Source organism: Centruroides vittatus, unplaced genomic scaffold, assembly GCF_030686945.1.
Source record: "Centruroides vittatus isolate TY-2023 unplaced genomic scaffold, ASM3068694v2 contig_602, whole genome shotgun sequence".
NCBI classification, from domain to species: Eukaryota; Metazoa; Arthropoda; class Arachnida; order Scorpiones; family Buthidae; genus Centruroides; species Centruroides vittatus.
The window spans coordinates 802,188-821,822 of NW_027122368.1; the positions used below are offsets into that span (position 1 = coordinate 802,188).

Consider the following 19,635-nt stretch of genomic DNA (forward strand, 5'->3'; position numbering starts at 1 on the left):
AAGAGAAATAACAGAGTAAAATTTAACCATATATTTGATTTTTTTTAAAAAAGATTACCGTATTTTACGGACTATAAGACGCACTTTTTTCTTCGAAAAATTGCCTCCAAAATTCAGGTGTGTCTTATAGTCCGTAGCGTCTTATAGGTATTTTTTTTTTTAAAAATTGCTTAAAAATTAAGGTGCGTCTTATAGTCCATAAAATACAGTACTTTATTTATTATTTATTGTGGCATGTATTTTCATAGGTAACAACAAATAAAATTTTAGAATTAAGAAATATGTAAAGATTTAAAATTTAAGCTGTGTTTTTAGTAGTAGTTGTTATATAAAATATGTATTTTTAAGTGTAAATTAATGTTTTTCAAATTTAAGTAGGATATAGTTTTAAATTCTAATAACTCATAACACAGTATTATAATTCAGATTTAAATATACGTTATCATAATAATGTGAGAATACGAGTGAGGTTTAGAGGTACTCTAATCCTCAATAGTCATCGAGTCGTTGAGACCCGCTCACTTGGTCAGTGGATGGCCATTAGGAGGGTCTTGTAATGCGAGTGGGGAGACTGTGGATAAGTCAATCAGGGTCCAATATCCTTATAAGAACCAGTGAACAGAGATGTTAACAAATAAAAGTTTAATGGATATAATAAAGAAATACCTAAAGGATAATCTATCGTTATGTTAATATCTAATTATGTACACCTCTAAATACTGAGATTTCTGAGAGAGAGTTTACAATTGATTAAATAATAGCAAGGTTGAGGACGAAGTTTTAAATGCGAAAATGTGTACGTTGGACGTTTAGCACTGCTTTCCTGTAAGCCTAGAAGTTTGACAATGGCCTTTCGAATGTTGAGCATGATTCCACTGACTTTCCAAACGCCATTGTCAAACTTCTAGGCTTACAGGAAAGCGGCACTGAACATCTAATGTACGTGTTTTTGCGTTTAAAACTTTGGCCTCAACCTCGCTATTACTTCTAGTTGACCAATGTCTTTGGTCCTGTTGATGTGAGGAGATTCCTTTCGGGGATGGGGATGGAGGTGGGTTAGGAGACAGATGACGGATGAGGTTTGTTTATGCTCTCCTTATGGTAGAGTCTGCATCTGTTTTATGGTGGTCCATCCTACTATGGCAGTCTGCTCCAAGACTGCAATTTCTCCTATTTTTATTCTCAGTTTTTTCCAATCAACCATTTGAATTTTTATCATATGACTGGATGCACTGATGAGTCGACTCTCCTGATGTTCATCAGAACTTTGCGATATAATCTCACCACAGGAAATCGTCGGTCGAGAAAGGAAGTTTGATTTCCCTTTTCACAAGCATTTTCTTTCGAGAGAGTAAAAATTTGTCGTTTTTAACGAAAAAATATTATTTTAATTTTTGACATTATTAAATAAAATTTAATCTTCGTCTTCAGGATCTCACAATAATTTTTAAAGTGTTCAAATGTTGTGCTGTAGAGTCATGGTCATCAATTATTTTTGATGGAAGTCCATTTGAAAAACTTGGCCATACATCTGCAATCAAAGTCTAAAGTAATGACAAGGTCTAAAGCTGCACTAATTTAACCCTTTTCTTGCTGATTGTACTGCCCCCTTGTTTACATTTATTTTGTAAAAGGGCCAAGGGCAGTCAAGGTCAGTCAGGCAATATTAATTTAAAAATTCCCCAAAAATCAAATTATCATTATATTGGTATGAAAAAAATCACATACATTTATACGATATTTTTCAATAATTTTTATTAGAGAAATTTATGAGGAAAAAAAATAATATATCATAACTGACATTCAAACTTGAAAATTTGTTACTTTTTGTCAAAATTAACATTGTCTGGTTACTTCATTCTTATTGGCACTGAGATCATGCATGAAAAAAAAAATTTGAAGCATGTGAGTCAGGGACAGGGGGCACACCTAGTGAGTAGTATATTCCCACACCACTTAGTGTTGTGCCAAGCTATTTTAGACATTTGCTACTCTGCAATAAACACGTAAACATGATGCTGCCAATCCAGTCTTCCGCCAACTGTGAAGTACGAGCAGTGATTCGTTTTCTACAGGCCTAAGGGCTACGTGGAGGTAAAATTCATTGAAAGATATGTAATGTGTATGGTGAGAACCTCATGAGCTATGGATGTGTGCATGAATGGTGCAGGAAATTCAAACAAGGAAATGACGTTTATTATGAGGGTGGTCAAGGGAGGAAGTGTGTGATGAACGAAGATTTGGTGGACAAAGTGGATCAATTGGTGTGAGAAAGGTGTCGATTCATGATTTCTGAACTCAGTAAGGACTTTTCTCAAATTTCAAGGTCCACTCTGTATACTGCTGACTGACAGTGTTAAAGGTTGGCTGAATGGCCTGGTGGCAATGTTCTTCAACATGGGTATACAAAAGCTGGTGTCACAGTATGATGTCTGCCTGAATTGAGAAGGCAATTATGTTGAAAAATAGGTAACTATCTTCTACAAATAAAGTGGTTTTGTTCTTCATTCTTGTTTTTTTATTCTGGGTTGATGGAGGTTGAAAAAAAAACCCTTGTAGTATAATGACATATTTGGAATATTTGGCTAAAATTTGCAGTGGAGTTGATGCAACTGATTCTTGGTAGGTCATGGAGGTAGATATCAAAATTTGAGATCTAAATTTATTTTTTGTGAAGTTCATCTTTGAGAATGCAACTCCTCATAAATATGTTGAACCAAACACTGTACATAGTTATGAGTAATGTTTTCAGTACTGGGTATTTACTGTCCCACATTACTTAATCTAGAATTGTTTACATTGAAGATTATTTCAAACTTTGTATATTTGACCTTTAAATAAAGATCTTTTTCAAATGCAATCATTTTCCGTCTTCAAGACAGTTTATTATATTTGAAAATATCTGCTACTCCATCCACTGTTAGGATGAAGAGAAAAACTGCCAAAATATGCAGTTTCAAATTTTTTTAAAATTTGAAAACCCTGTATTAAATTCAATTTCATCACAAACTTGGTGAACCGAGACTTCCTCATTGCTTGTAGTCCTTTGATACTCTTAGGCCCAGAAAAAATGTTTTCCAGTCCAGATGTGGACCATGGTCTGCCATTTGGTGACCCAGCAGTAGTGTGATACTTGATAGTTTTGATGCTTGTTTTACATATCAAAACTATATATATACAGTAGAGAACCAAAAATCGGAATCAATTGGGGACTGGGGTTGTTCAGATTAGTGATTTGTTCCGATTACCGATTACGTACGAATAAATATATTAACCTGTCTGATGTTCAAATTTTTCTCCATTGTGTGTCGCTTTGTGTTGAATTTTCGTCGATTTTGAGCTTAACGAAAATTTTTATAATAATAATCGAGGCTATCGTATCGTTAAAATTATTTCTGCATTTTGTACAAACAAAATAAATATATTGAAGAATATAAAAACATGAAAATTATACTTTAGAAGTAAATTTAGTATCAAAAACGTTCGATTCAGCACGACACAGTCCGACTGAAAATCGTTCCGATTACCGGGGTTCCGATTAACGAGTCTCTACTGTATTTCATAAAACTTAATTTAACTATAATTTAAGGTTTATGGGATAAATTTTATTTGCATTAAAATTTAAATGGCTGCATTTTATATTTAAAGTATTAATTTATAATATCTGAACTTTATAGAAAAATTTGTGGCTCTCAAATCTGTTTAGGTCAAAATAATTTTTTTTAACTTTAAAAAGTACTGATTAAGCCCTATTTTAAACAATGTATCATATTGATTATTATATTTTTAAAGCATAATGTTTTTATTGAATGTGCTTTCAAATGATGTGACTGCATTTCACTTCTTTATATTTTTCAAGCAAGAAAAATTTAATATTAATTAATCATATTTTTTAAACAAATATATCATTTATTACAGTTTAAAAAATAGTACAAGAAATCAAAGATATACAAAGTCAATATAAATAAACTAGCATTTGTTGCTCCAAATTTAATATGCTATCTGTAAGTTGTAAGTGATGGAATACAAAACATGGCAAATAAAATTGATGATTATTTTGCAATACATTTTGTTCTTATTGTTTTTGAGCTATGAATCAGTTTTAAAACTCCTATCAATATCAGCATATTGATGCAGTAAGTCATCACTCTACTGCTACAGAGATCTCATTGGGCTGCAATTTGAAAAAATTGTAGACCTATAAATTCCCACTGTCATTCATCCATCTTGTGAAGTACCATTTTTAATATCTTAGGAAACTGACACTAACTGCGGCCGGTAAAACTTCTGTTTAACCTAACGGGTACTTTACGCGGATTCGAGATTAGTTTGCCAGGCCTGGGCTTTTACGCGTGCACCGAAAATATTAGTAAGAATAACGACAAATATCAAGTCAAAGCAAAAAAAGTTTCAAATATATTTAATTAGCAAATAGAATTACTATGTACAATTGTCTATAATCCAAAACAAAATTTATTAACAAAAATCAACAAGTCAACCCGACAATAAACTCAGCTACTTAGCTTAACTTAATATTGATTCCCCTTTGAAAATTCGACAAATCAAATACTTAGGAACTATGAACAGAATCTCTTATGAACTAAACGTCTATCCGTCACCTCACTATACTAGGAACCTGTTTTCTCAATCTTTTCGCTATTGTCAAATCGTCAATCGAATTCCTCTTTAACACCTTGGATCGCCTAATTCTCAATCTGGACTTCGACCAGGAATCACCTCGCTCTGGAATTCATTTTGCTTTCTTCGGTTGACGTGCTGGTTTTATGCTGTGAGGTGACGTCACAACTCAGCTGGGTTACTCCGTATTATTTACATACTTAGTTTTCTAACATTAAGTTTCTTTCTGGCAGCTTTAATTTTTCCAACAAAAGCTTATAAACCGTTTACAAAGTATTTAGCACAATTTTCTGGGATGTTATTACGATTTAGTAAGTATTTCTTTACTAGTGAGTGTGCGGATTCCCCCTCCATTTTTTTCTCTGCAGACTGTTTATTTCCGCTGGGCAGCGCAAGTGCGCAAGATTTTTTTCCTACGGCGCTTGTTCCTTCGTGAGTTGGTTTATTTTCTTTTTTTCATTACTAATAAGAGAATGGTGGGAAACCTTCGTCCTAAATAAACATAAGCCCCAAACAAAATATAATAAAACGAAAAAAAAATAATAAAATAGAAACGCTCGGACTCGGTTCCTTACAATCTGTCTTTCTTTAATCTTGAGAATGGAGTTAGATAGATGAAATCCGAGACCAGGTAAGGAAACCTTGGGGGCTAGAGGCTTTGATTAACTCTATATGACTGTCTGATTCAAACCAGAAGTCACATGATTCAATTCAAAAATTTTCTCTGGAAGCAGTTAACAGATGACTGGCACAACTCTATTGTTAAAGAAAAGTGTGATGTACAGGGACTAGACACTACTAATAATTTGAGATGGAGCGCATATATTTTAAATTAAATAAATAAAAATTGCTGCCTGGCATTGTGATGATGTCACAATAAATAATTGTTCATTTTCTATTATAATTTATCACAGGTGGTTGATTCTTTGTCTCTTGCTGGCAGACCTATGATGAGTTAGATCCATCCTTAAATACATTAAGGCCAGCTACCATTTTGTCAATGTCATAAATGAAGCGGTAGTTTATCACAGTAGGAAGGCTTTTATATATATATGTGTGTGTGTGTGTGTGTGTTGCAAGAATTATATTGATCTCTTGACATTTTGGATTGATGGGAAATAGACTAGTTACAGAAAACTACTACTATGTGGCTATGTGTTATAAGGAATGTTACTCTCTTAAAGCTAGATTTTAAAATAAAAATGTAAAAGCATAAGCTTAATTTTGAACTATTGGGTTGTTTGGAAAGTAATTTTGTTTGTTTTTCTTCCCACAGAAAAAAAATTTCTTAAAATATAAATATTTTATTGAATTATATATTGACCATTTTGGTCCAATACCTGTTGCTGTCTTTCTGGTAGTAGCATGATTCCACATTCATAAAAGTTTTGATCTTTGCTTACAAAAAACTGATCCAAGTGATTTTTGACATATTACATTTGAAGTAAATGTTTTACTGTTTAAAAAATTTTGTAAAGACTGGAACAAGTAATAATCTGAGGGTGCCAGATGTGGCAAATATGTGGGTGTTGTTGCACATCCCATCCAAGCTGTAACAGTTTCTGACAAGTTACCAAACTTGTGTGAGGTTTGGCATTATCGTGGTGAAACACTAGATCTTTTCTGTTGATCAATTCTGGCCTTTTCTATTTGATGGTATCACTCAATTTTTCCAGTTGACGGCAGTATACTTTCGAATCAATTGTAGAATTGTCTGGTAGAAGCTCGAAAAAAACAATTTCCTTAAAATCCCACCAAACAGAGAGCATCACTTTTTTTTTATGAATATCTGCTTTTGAACCGCTTTGAGCCAGCTTATTTCTTCTACTCCATGAACACTTGTGTTTGATGTTGTTATAAATGATCCGTTTTTCGTTGCCAGTTATGATTTGCTACAAAAGTGGATCATTTTCTTGATGTTTGAGACGCAAATTACAGATGTCAATGCAATGGAGCAAATCTCTTTCTTTAAGAACCTGTGGAACCCATATATCGAGCTTTGAAATGACTAACCTAACCAAGTCAAGTGATCATAAACAGTTGAATTTGACAAATTTAATCTCTTAGCGATTTCTCATGTTGTTATTTGGCAGTTTGCTTTAATCAATACTTTTATTTTGTCTTCATCACCTGCAACTGGCCTTCCAGAACGTGGTGCATCTTCAATATTGAAATTGCCGGAACAAAATTTTGCAAACCGGTTTTGGTACTGTTGTTATGTCAACAGAGCTCCATACACGTCATACAATTTTTTTCTTGCTTGAAGAGCATATTTTCCTTTTTGATAATAAAAAAGCAAAATATGCCAAAAAATGCTGCTTTTGATTTTCCATATTTGATGGGACACCAAAAAGAAACAATTTCACCGAATCAAACAAAATTTTTTACAAATAAGCCTTGAAATGTCAACTGTCAAAATATATGACGACAATATGGTTTAAAATGAAGTTGGCGGGTAAAAATATAACTAATTCCTCCAGTGGTAAAAAAAAATGAAATTACTTTCCAAACAACCCAATACTTTACAATGTTTTTCAAAAATTTATTTTTATTATGGAATTCAAAACTTTCTCAGGTTTTGAAAAATTCACAGGAAGTGATTGAAAAAAATCACAGGAAGTAATTAAAAAAAATCACATTTAGGTGATTTTTTTATTATTTTTTTTTCTTTTCTTTCTTCTTGTTAGTGAAAATATGAGCTATTCTCTAATATGTCATATTTTATTAGTAAATGCAAAATTTCTTGTATTTTTAGCAGTGGTTTTTGAAAAAGGAAACTTGTTCAAATTTATACATTTTTTTTTAATAGGCTTCAACATTTCAAATGGCTGTATTATTACAATATAACACTGGTGATAATTTTACAATTACTCAACTTCAAGAAAGCACACAGATTAAAATGGTAAGAATTTGTTATCAAGAATAAGACACATTTTAAAATTGGAGATGTTTAAATATCTTGTTTTTTCTAGGATATCTTAATTCAAGTAATTCAGATTTTATTAAAATCTAAATTACTTGTTTCTGAGGATGATGAAGGTGAATTGCAACCAAGTTCAGTAGTATCTTTGTTTTTTAATTATAAAAATAAAAAACTGAGAGTGAATATTAACGTACCAATGAAAACTGAAATGAAAATTGAACAAGAAACAACACACAAACATATTGAAGAAGATAGGAAGCTTCTTATTCAAGTAATTAACTTTTTTATATGTAATTTTCTATATATATGTACATTTAACCCTTGTTTTAGCATCTTCATCTGTTAATGTGGATTTTTGGGGCTGAAACGAGGGTGATGCCAAATTGAATACACTCTAAAATAGTTTAAAACGTTTTCATGGAACACACACAATAGGAGTATTCAAGACTAATTTACTGTAACGTACTAAACATTTACTGATATTAGCACTTACTTATTAGTCACTCATCATCAATGTTCTACACACAATGCATTGTAGCTACAGTGCAGTACACTTGAATATATAGTACTGTATCTTTTAATTCTGTTGCTTAAAAAATTCATGAATGAATTTCTTCTGTTTTTCTTGTAGTTTTTTTGATTAAGAAGTCTAAAGCAATTACATATCGAATCATATGACTGTTGTGACATTGTTTTTTCCACAAATTTTGTGACTTTTTCATGCTATTCTCAGTTTCTATTAGGGTAGGTATGGACTCTCCTTTACTGCTGTCTTGATCTTTTGAATCTGAACCAGTAGAGTTGATTATTTTAATTACAGTCAAGCATGATGATGATAATCTAATGAGAAAACACTAAAGAATATGTTTTAAGAATTGTCTTGAAAAAAATCCTAAATAAAAAAAAACAGCTGTTTATTGTATTACAATGCTATGTACAAAATGAAAAATTGATTAAAAAATTATTGATTTGTATTTGTAACACAGATTGTTTACAGAGAACCCTTCTCAATGCTGAGAGATGTACTGTTTGCATTTTACCAATGCTTATAAAATATTTTCTGAGATGTTCTAGCATAGCAAATTTCTCTGTTGTTGTTACTGGTGAAATCTCAACATCAGCCACTGCTGCATCATTGTCATTTTCACAATTGTCTGTTGAAGAAACATTAACTGTTTCATTGTTAGTATCAACAAGATTATCAGCAGTTAAAAACCCTTCCAGCATTGTCTGCAAATTAAAATATTTCTGACTGGTTCCCATAATTTTTCGAGATTGGTGTTGGGTACAACTGAATCAGTGAAGCAACATTTTGTTTTTTTAATGTTGATATGCCTTTCAATCAGCAATATTGATAAAGAAATAAGATCATTTCTTTAGTCACTGCTTTCAGGCATACACAGTACCAATGGTGCCATCTAAAAAATTTAGTTTGAGCATATCAGCTTGTGATTTTTGCAACTATTTGCTGTAGCATGTGACAACAATAGGGAACTTTGAAATTTTGTATGATTCCTTAATCCAGTGGTTGCAATGTCACAGTGCAGTTTGGTGACTAAAAGCTAATTTCAATGTTTAACAATTTTGTCTCACTACGTGCAGGGCAGTTATCCACAATTAGCAGAATTTTGTAATTTTACTGTTACAAGTAAGACAATAAAAAATTAATATTTATTAACTTTCGAGTTGGATGTTAATAATAAAATAAATCTTGGAATAATTTTAAAGTCATATGTTATAAACAGGGTAGTACTTGATTGTTGTCTGCAGATATATCTTCAAATGTTGATATTTCATTATTAACTGCAAAAAACTTCTCTGTATTCAAATGATGCCATATTTCAATACGAGTTTTGAAGTTTCTTCTAGTGCATTCACAAGTGTTGTGTCAGCATCATCTTAATTAGTATTTTTTTCAGGACATTGAATTGAGCTTGTGTTGGGTGACATGTTATTCTGTGATCTCATAATTGTAAAGACAGCATCTTTGAGAAAAAGAAAAATCAATTGATTACCATGGATGTACTCTATTGTATGTTTAACTTGATGCTGACAATATTATATCTTGAAACATTTGATTCCAGTTGAAGTGAACCAGTACAATTCTGAAAATTGTATTGGTTCACTTCATCCGGAATCAAGTGTTTAAGGAATTCAATTTTCATGTTGCTGTGACACACTTCTTTGAGGCAGAGAGTATTATCAAGCAATAACAGGACACAACATTGTATTCTCTTCATAGCGGCATTAAATTTTTTCAGCCCCTGGTTAATGATTCAATGACATTATCTACACTTTCCTGTTATGATGATAAGCAACATAGAGGTTTGTATTGAAATTCATGAAACATCTAGGTCATGCAGCTTTGCCTGTCATTCCCATCAGAATTGGCACATGTTCTGAAGAGAGATTTGTTCAGTTGTATTCCAGGGTGAGGCACAATAAAATAAGAAAAATATAACATATGCACATTGGCCAGGACAACATTAATATTTTAAACAATGTAACCACCAATACGTAAAGTAATATATTTTTATTATTTTATTGTGCCACATCCTGGAAATTTTAAAATAGTTTTTCATATTACAATAGAGGAGTAGCCTCTAATAAACAGGGGAGAGTTTTAAAGTATCACAGTATTGTTCTTTATTAAGTTTATGATTGTTTGGAGAGGTTATTAGTTTCTTCCTTTTCCTCCTGTTTTACAGTTGAATTTTCTATCATTTTCTGAAGTTTTATGTATACTTTGTGTGCAGTAAAAAGAGAGTTTGGTTTTACTTTTATGCATTTTTAGCACTTTTATACGAAAATCTATTACGCTTTAGCTTGTTTTTAGAGAAAATTTAAACCAGCTTTCAGAGTTTAGTAATGACACTACACTACAAAGTAAATAGACAATTATGACCGAAATTTATTTTTTGAGACAAATATCAAAACAATATCCATTGATAACAAAAGATGACATGTACAGATTTTGATGCACAAATCAACTTTAGTTTTTTATGTTAAATGAAAATTTCTGTTATAGCAATATTTTGTTAAACTGAAACATTTTTATGTTAAGATATATAATAAATTGTTGGAGAATTGAAAATAAATTTGTTATACTGCTAATTTCACTATGACATTTTACTGTATATATGCTAATTTCTGATTTTTAAAACATTTTTGCAATTTGTTCTTTTATCTTTAGTACATACGTACAAATAACCTTAACCTGTTAAGACATTTGTTTTTGCAGAGTAATAATTTGGAAATTAAAAAGTTTATTATTTGTACTGAACAGCCAACATTTTATTACTGGAATAATTGAGATTAGTGAGGTTTGGGTTATGAATTTTTTGAATACTTGAAATAGCTAAATATTATGCAGCTGAAAATCCATATTAATATTTTTAAGTGTTAATTAATACTTGAATCTAAGAATTCAATAAGCTGGTTCTAGAAAATAATTACAGTAATACCCCGCATAATGCAAGTGATATGTTCTTAGAAGACAAAGTGCTAAATGAAACAGTGTTAAAGAGATCATTTTGACACAAAGTAAATAGGGAAAGAGGAACACACGATCAAAAATAAACAGATTTTACTTTAATTTTAAGTTATATTATTATGCAAAACAATATAAAAATATGTTAAATACACAAACATATGCATACAGAAACGTAAAGTTCATTTTTTGGTGATGAAGGTCCTGGCTTTTTTGAAATTCTTGGTTTTGTGATAAAGTCGTGTAGTTTCATTTGTCGCTTTATTTCCTTTCGTTAAGCAAATGTTGGTAGCAGGAGATTGCATCCAAAATGCCTCATCTTGCTTTGCACTCCTTTCAAAATCTGGATCATTCACTACAATTTTATCAATGATTTCGGTTATTGTTACCGAACTTTTACTAAGGAAATCTGTAGAGAAATTCTTTGGGTTCTTCATTTTCAGAATCACTATCTTCCAGTTTTACATAAATTCCTTGTTCTGCCAGTTCTTGAAGGTCGTTGTTGGTAAGGTTCTCATCAGAAACCTGCAGTAACTCCTCAATATCCTGCTCGTCTACATCTCTTAGTCCTGCTGTATCGATTAGGTGGACAATTTGGTCAAGCTAACGATACAACAATATGCTCTTCTCATTGAGAATTCGTGGATATCTTCAGCCATAACTTCTTCCACACTTTGTCCATGCATTTATCAGTTAATTCTTGCCAAGCAAAGTCGATATTGCCTATGGCATCCGTGATGTTATATTTTTTCCAAAATTTAACCAAACATAGAATTAAGGAAAGTACGGCGCTACGATGAATTGCCACCTTTTGCTGATTGATTCATGTTTGGAAATAATTGTATTATATACAAATCAACGAAATGCCGCAAAAATTTGAATCAGCATAAATTTTGAGCTTTTTTTTTAGGCTTTGAGCAGACCGTGTTATATCGAATCAACATTAATTGAGGCAGCGTTAAGCGGGGTCTTATTGTATTTGGAAATTTAATTTTAAATATCATCATTGCAGCTTTTTTAAGTGCAGCAATTGACTTCATTTCTAATATATAGCAGAGGTCCTACTTTTATGCAATAAAAGTAAGAAATGTGCTTCTATTAACCAATACTTAATGTTTATTTGGTAAACTCTTCAAAGCAGTAATTTGTTTCTCACGTACACCAACTGTCATACATTTTGTCATTATTCAAATGGAAATACCACCACATAGTTATAAAGAAAGTCTTGTGATGCCTTCTTAGCAACAACTAAGTATTTGTAATATTCAAAATTTTGATGATCACCAAGCTGAAAGTTGAAAGTTTGTATTGAAATAGTTTACTAAATGAATTATATAACAATTTCAAAAACTTACAAGAAAATGAAGCAACTAAGTACTTGGTAGAGTAAAATATTTATCTTTATTTACTATTTATAGTTTAATTTTATTAGCATGTACAGTATAAAATTAATAAAACACTATTAATTTTACGAAATTTGTTTCTTTCAGGCAGCTATTGTTCGGATTATGAAGATGAGAAAAGTGCTTAAGCATCAGCAGCTATTAGCGGAAGTATTAAATCAGTTATCGTCGAGATTTAAACCAAGAGTACCCGTTATTAAGGTGAGGAGAAATTTAAAACATTCAGTAAACTACACGAATATAATTGGAAAATATATTTTTGACACATTTTTGTTTCATTTTTTATTCCTTCCCAGAAATGTATCGATATATTGATTGAAAAGGAGTATTTGGAGAGGACTGAAGGCCAAAAGGATACGTACAGTTATCTTGCATGATAAAATAGTCATCGTTAGACTATTTTTTCATCACAGTTACATGTAATTTGTATGAAACAATTCGGGCACCCATCGGCTGTGTTTTAATGGTTGCCTTTGTATTAACATCAAAATTTCTATGAACGTGACACCAGCGACTGTGTGGGATACAAAAATAGCGATTCCAATTGGTTGGCGGAGTAAACGTTGAGGATTGACAAAGTATCTCGATTTTGTTCCACACGACCATCGTGTCAACTTTTGCTACTTATATTAGTAACAAGTGTTGGAAATTTCTGTAATCATAAAAACTGTTGTGGTGGCATTAGCGTTCTGTCAACATCGAGAAGAATATAATTGAAATCAACACCGATGGATGAATTTAATTTTTGATTTTATAAATATTTCTAATGTTGGACTAAACATAACATTCTATGATACAATGATTTAGTGTCGTGTAGATAAAAAACAAATTCAGTGTAAAGTTAAAACGCGAGCATTTACTACTATTGGTATATGGACAATATAACTTTTGTTTTCTTTAAAAGATTTTGCAAAATTAGCCAACACAAAATATAAGCACGATTATAGCAAACAGAAAAGAAAAAAAAAATAGTTAAATGCATACACCTGTACGGTGCGGTTTATGGAATCTTTTTTAATCACTTCCGTTTCGAAGTCTGTCAAATTTTTCCCGCCGTTCCCGCATGCGGAACCCATAATGTAAAATATATAATGTGACTCTTCTGGTTGTCATTCCATCTATTGTACAGGGGTAGGTGGACAATCCGGTGAACTCTACAGTTCACATTGTATAAAAGTCGACGCCGCCTTTTTTCGAGCGATCTCTCTTCCAGCCATGTACATTAGTTCTTTCGTTTTTTTTAGTTTGTTTATAATTGAATTAGTTTTATTTATGAAAATGTATTAAAACGATTGCAACGTCCTTCCAAAATTTTCAAAGGAATGTGTTTTTAACCAAAAAAATATATATTTATATATTTTATGGGTTATTTTACTTAATTTTGTTTTCTTATTGGTTTAATGATTGGGAAATTCTTTTGTAAAAATTGTTTGAAATTCTGTCAAAACAAAATAGAAGGCCTCGGTTTCAAAATTTGTGGAAAAGTAATATCTATTAATAAGCAAACTGCTAATAAATGAAAATGTATATAGAATGGTTTGTTTTTCTTAATTAAAAACAATACGCAGACTTATCTGATACACAGAGAAGTCGATATGTAGTGTTCGACTTGTATAGCGCGATACATCAGTGTCAATGAGATCGCTGGTCACCACATACGGTTTCGGACAATATACAGGCCGTAGACAAAGAAAGTCTTCTGTGTCTATTCGAAAATAACTCATTTAAATTTTACGTTTATTTTTTCTTTAATGAATTTTTTAAAAATTACAAATATATAATTTCTACGCATCAAATGCTACAACAAAATTTAAAATTAGAGAAAGTAAAAAAATTAATGTTTTTTAATACTTGATTGCTTTATTCTTTCTTTCGTTCTTAGGTAATGCTTTTTACTAGAAACTTGGCATCTGGCAGAAACAAATTTATCAACATCCAGTATCGTTTCTTGCAGTGTTTTTTAATACAGATGTTAAATGCATGTTTGTTAATCTCGCCCCGCGTGAACTCAGTCTTTAAAATAGGAAGTAATTGTTCACAGTTACGTACTACCAAACATTGCCAATATTGCAGCGAGCATTCGAAATTCCAATAAAATGAAGTCACTGACTTGAAAATTAATTTGCAATATATTAATGATTTCATTTTTTAAAATTTCTGGGGTTTTCCACAATCCCATTCAGTGACGTCGGAAGCCATAGGTTCTGGCCATCTGGCGGTCACTATCAATACTAATTACGATTAAACTACCAATTCTCAATAAAACCCGATAAATTGTGAAATTTTAACAATGTTAAATTTTAAGGTTACGATATTATAGAACACTTTAACACTAGCAATTACTGTACAGTACATTGGACTTATAATAACAAAGTCTAGTCTAATCTCAATTTGATTGAATACACAATCGGTCTTTCGTATTTGCAGATCAAAACTATTCGAAAAAAATACCAGATTAGTTCCAAGAACAACAACTCCAATTTGCTTATATTTAAAATATTCCGTGTATTTCTCTTTCGAACCATTAAACGAAATGAATGTGTGGAAAGAAAAGAAAAATTATGTTGCAGACGTGCTATGTACTACCATTGAATGCATATTTTAGTAAATGTGTACAGACTTATACTGTATTGTTCACGGAATGACTACTGTATTACACAGCCATTTCCTTTGTTAGGTAGGCCATTATGAAAATCTAGAAACTAAAGTATACGGGAAGATGTGCGTAGGTTATATACAAATACTATGCTATTTTATATAAGTTATTCCAGGATTCGTGGATTTTGGTATCCGCTAATGTTGCCACTTTCTCAAAATTACTGACCGGGACATTTTATAATTAGGATGTTATACTTAAAAATAATTTTTTTTTTATTAGAAGGTAAACATGTACTGTACATGATATACAGTATTATTAAAGTAATATAATAATCAAAGGCATATGAGGTTTAAATTTGCCTCTTAAGAATAATATCAAGAATATCAGAACTTTGTAAACCAGTACTAAATAAGGCTAAATAAGGTGATCTGCCAATGATGAGACGATAGGATGTATTTTTGATATTGCAAAAAATAGCATCCAGTCGACCATTTTGTCGAATTATTGTTGAGCATCCAAGATCCAAACATATTTTCGACATCTTGGTTACTGTGTTTTGTACTTCCTTGTGTTTGTGGGTGTGGAGTAGGCCATTTAAAATTACATTCTGGCTACATACAAATTCTTCCAGGATTATTGCGGTGAATTCCCGGTCAATGTCACTTTATAGTTTGTTTGGCGCTCCAAATTAAAAAAAAAAAAAAAAAAAAAATTAGCAGTTCTACGGCTACTTCTAACGTCTGCTTTGATTGAAGTGGTTAAGGTGTAAGTATTTAGTAGCCTTATCTTGACAGGTTGACAGCCATTTTTATACTCTCCATCCGGCGCTGACTGTAAATCAATTAAATCGATTTGTCCACTTCCATAAAATCTCTAAAAACTATTGAATGGGTTACAATACTTTTCTTAAGTATTTTGCGTTTGGTTTCGCCCCGTAAGACAAAGCAAGAAATATTTCAACCGCTTCTTTTGTATTTAAAATCTGTTTTAATACTGCAAATCGTTTTGTTACCATGTCCACCGGTTTTATAAATTTCTGTCAATACACCAAAATACCGTTCGGTAGGTACGAAACGTACCGTATGATTCTCGAGTAACTTTTTCTTAACAATGAGATAATTTTCATTTTCTGTATTTATGACGTCATACTTGCGCATCAATAATATTCGAGAGACGTCCATTGTGCACGGAATCTATGGCCATTTTACCATTTTTTATGTCAAATATCCTCAAAAATTTTTCTCTAATCCGTGGTTTCTTCAAATTTCCATGCTGTTTTGCTTAGAATTGCATTCAACTAATGCAGTTCTAAGCAAAACAGTCTGTTGACATTAGGGTTAAACCCACTATACTCAGACACATTTTGCACACTTTCATATTTGTTGTATTATTCAATATGTCTAGCGGAACAGACATACTAGACGACGCCATATTGGTTAATGACTCTTGGTGCCTCAAGTGGTACGAATAGGAAGTAAATACGACGATAAAGCAAGAAAAACGACAATCTGGCGGTTTATGTAACGTCACATTGTAAAGCGGCTAAATTAACAATCTGGCTGCGACACATACACCATCTGTTCTTACACTAACATGCCTTTAGTAGTGTAAAGAACAGATCACGTTCATCATGAGTTTGGACAGACCCAAAATGGGACAGCCGACTTTTCTAATAAAAATTTAGTTGAAAAATTTAAGTCAAACCAGAACGATTCGTTCAACAAATAAAAAAAATGTAGCAACGAGGTAATTACTTAACTTTCCGGGCTATTATGAGATTCTATTTTAAAAATAACATTTACATTATTAATCATAAAAAATAAAATTGTGTATGGCGCTATCTTCATGAGATTTTGTTATAAAAAAACTTTTATATTAATTATTATGGCAAAGTCTTAATTTTGAGGGTAAAGATGACTTTTATAAAAATAAAATTGTGAATGCTAATATCGAATATTGATAAAATCTTTATTAAGTTCCACTGGAGATATGATACTTTACACCCCTCTATCTCCCCACCCCTTCGTAACTTTCAACACCAAAATTTATCATCATTAGTGCCCCTTATACACGAGCTACCGCGCCAAATTTCTTCTCTTACCTTCACCCCATCCCGAGATATTAAACGAAAATAGACGTCAACACACACATCCGCGGAATATTTCCAGAATTTTTGACTTTTTTGGGGTTTAGGAGATCTGAAAACGTGAAGGTTTGCAAAAAACTCTGTGGTTCAAATTTGACACGAATTCAATACTTTTCTTGTTATGTATAAGTTACATAACGGCCGGGAAAGTCAGATAACAGAATGAACAGGCAGAAACAACCACGGATCAAAAGGAGCAAATTGCGCGGGTTGTTTATTTAATTACTCCCTTTAATATAATTTAATTTGTTGTAGGTATATGCAGTGGCGTAGCGTGGGTGTCAGCCTCCCGGGGCGGAGGAAAATTCGCCGCCCCCTTATTTAGGTATCTAAATTTAAAAGACTAAAATATACAGTAATTCTAAAGAACTTTTCGGCAAGAACAATCATCATTATTGTGTATTGTATAGGTGTATTGTATTATTATTTATTGTGAAATTTTGCCGCCCCCTTAAAGTGTCGCCCCCACTACGCTACGCTACTGGGTATATGTTACCTCCCGAACCGGAAATGGCATTTTATTACCACATTCGATTCCAAATTTCGCCTTTTCTGACCAAAAAGAGACGAAGTCGGTTCGAGGTCGTGTCCGTAGAAATCATACTAGACACCTTTTCCACGGGCAACTGCTGCCATCTTTCGGGTAAAATTAATAGCTCTATTGTTTTTAATTTAATAATTATCTGAAATAATCAGTTGATAGAGACACCAGGCTTATCAAACTGCGATGGAGCCAGGTAATCGAGATCGCATCGAGAAATTAAAACTTTTTATTCGTGGAATTCATTTCGGTCTAACTCCGCCACAATTATATAAATACAGATACCTACAACAGTTGTAAAAACTTATATTTAACCTTTAGCTTAATATATGTATTCAATTTTATAAAGTGAAAAAACAATCTTAATATTTAACATAATAGTTACATGTTACGTGGATATACTGTAAATGTTCGTACTTTCATCCGATTACAGTTTCTACCAGGCTGTGGAGTCGGAGTCGGAGTCGTGGAGTTTTGGTATTTTAGTCGGAGTCGTCAAAAATCCCCCGACTCCGACTTCCTTTTTACTTTCCCAACTTGTTACGTATATAAAAAACGAAAAAGTATTTGAATCGTGTCACATTTGACTCTCCGAGTTTTTTGCAAATCTATACGTTTGGAGATCTCTCAACCCAAAAAATGTCAAATAAAGGGAAAAATTCGCGCGTCCACGCGCGTATGCTGGCGTCTAATTTGTTTAATTTCTTTATTCTGTTCCGAACTATTAAACAATATCTCAGAATGAGTACAGTTTAAGAAACAAAATTTTCACAGTAGCGTGTGTATAAAGGGCATTAATGCTATTAAATTTTGGTTCTTTATTAAAGGTCGACAGGGTACAGACATAGAAGGGGTCGTGTGTCATATCTCCATGTCGGACTTAATGAATATTTACTCGTTATTAGCATTCACAATCTTATATAATCGAGATGGGTTAATAAATAATAATAATAATGATAAGCTCAGAGTTCAAATGATTAAGAGTTGAAATTTAGTACACAGTTAGGATACATCATAAGAATGTACACTAAGAAGGGATTTTTCGAAATTCCTCTCTCGAGGGAAGAGGGAGAGGATTAAGGATTACTCGAAGAACTCCGTTTCTACCGTATTATTTTAGATGCGGTATTTTGCGTTTTTGTGAAAAATCGAACATACTTTTAGACCCATCTAAAAATTTTCTAATTAGTCTCGGAAGAGAGAGGACCTAATTCTTGCACCCACTGAAAACGGGTAAAATCGGCTATAATCTAAATATCTTAATCTTCGTTATCGTTACTTTTTGCGTGAGCAACATCTGGCTCATATTGGCTCATACGCTTACCAAATACCAATGCCATCATCAAACGAGTCAATAAATGTGAACTTATATATTCGGTAGATGTGTCAAATTTTAATATTTAATTAATTTTTTAAAATCGTTTTATTTTGTATTAAAAAAATAATCAGAATCGTCGTCATCATTACTTTCCCGACTGTTATACAGTATAGGCCTATAACAAAGGAAAAGAATGACAGTCAAAAAAATGACTTTCTCAGATTTTTACTCTTTTGGATTCGGGAAGCTTCGAAACGTAGAGAAATGCAAACGAATGTTAGAATGTGTACCGACCGATTTAGTTCAACCATTTTGAAGCTTAATAACTCCTGTGTTAAACCATCCGACTCCGATTCAAAATCGTGCCTCCCATACAGTCTAACATTCGTACATACAGGAAAAAACAGAATGTTTTGCATATCTCGAGGTGCCCTGAGTCCAAAAACGCAAAAATTTGGGGTGGGGTCATCTTTTGAACGATCGCTACACTTTTCCTCTGTTATATACAACAGAAAAGTAAAAATTATCCTATTGACTCATTACTTAGAGGAATATTTTAGCTTTGGAATAAAAAAGT

General features: G+C 32.2%; 1 protein-coding gene across 2 annotated transcripts in view; it reads left to right on the forward strand.

Annotated features, from left to right (window-relative positions):
• Positions 1 to 13,988, forward strand: part of Cul1 (cullin 1) — an 88,890-nt gene extending 74,902 nt beyond the window's left edge. For both annotated transcript variants that reach the window (XM_067275244.1, XM_067275243.1), the window contains exons 16-19: positions 7,448 to 7,540; positions 7,611 to 7,832; positions 12,542 to 12,655; positions 12,751 to 13,988. In XM_067275244.1, the coding sequence (XP_067131345.1) occupies positions 7,448 to 7,540; positions 7,611 to 7,832; positions 12,542 to 12,655; positions 12,751 to 12,831 (510 nt within the window). In that variant the 3' untranslated portion in view covers positions 12,832 to 13,988. The remainder of the gene's footprint in view (positions 1 to 7,447; positions 7,541 to 7,610; positions 7,833 to 12,541; positions 12,656 to 12,750) is intronic.
• The last annotated feature ends 5,647 nt before the right edge of the window (positions 13,989 to 19,635 follow it).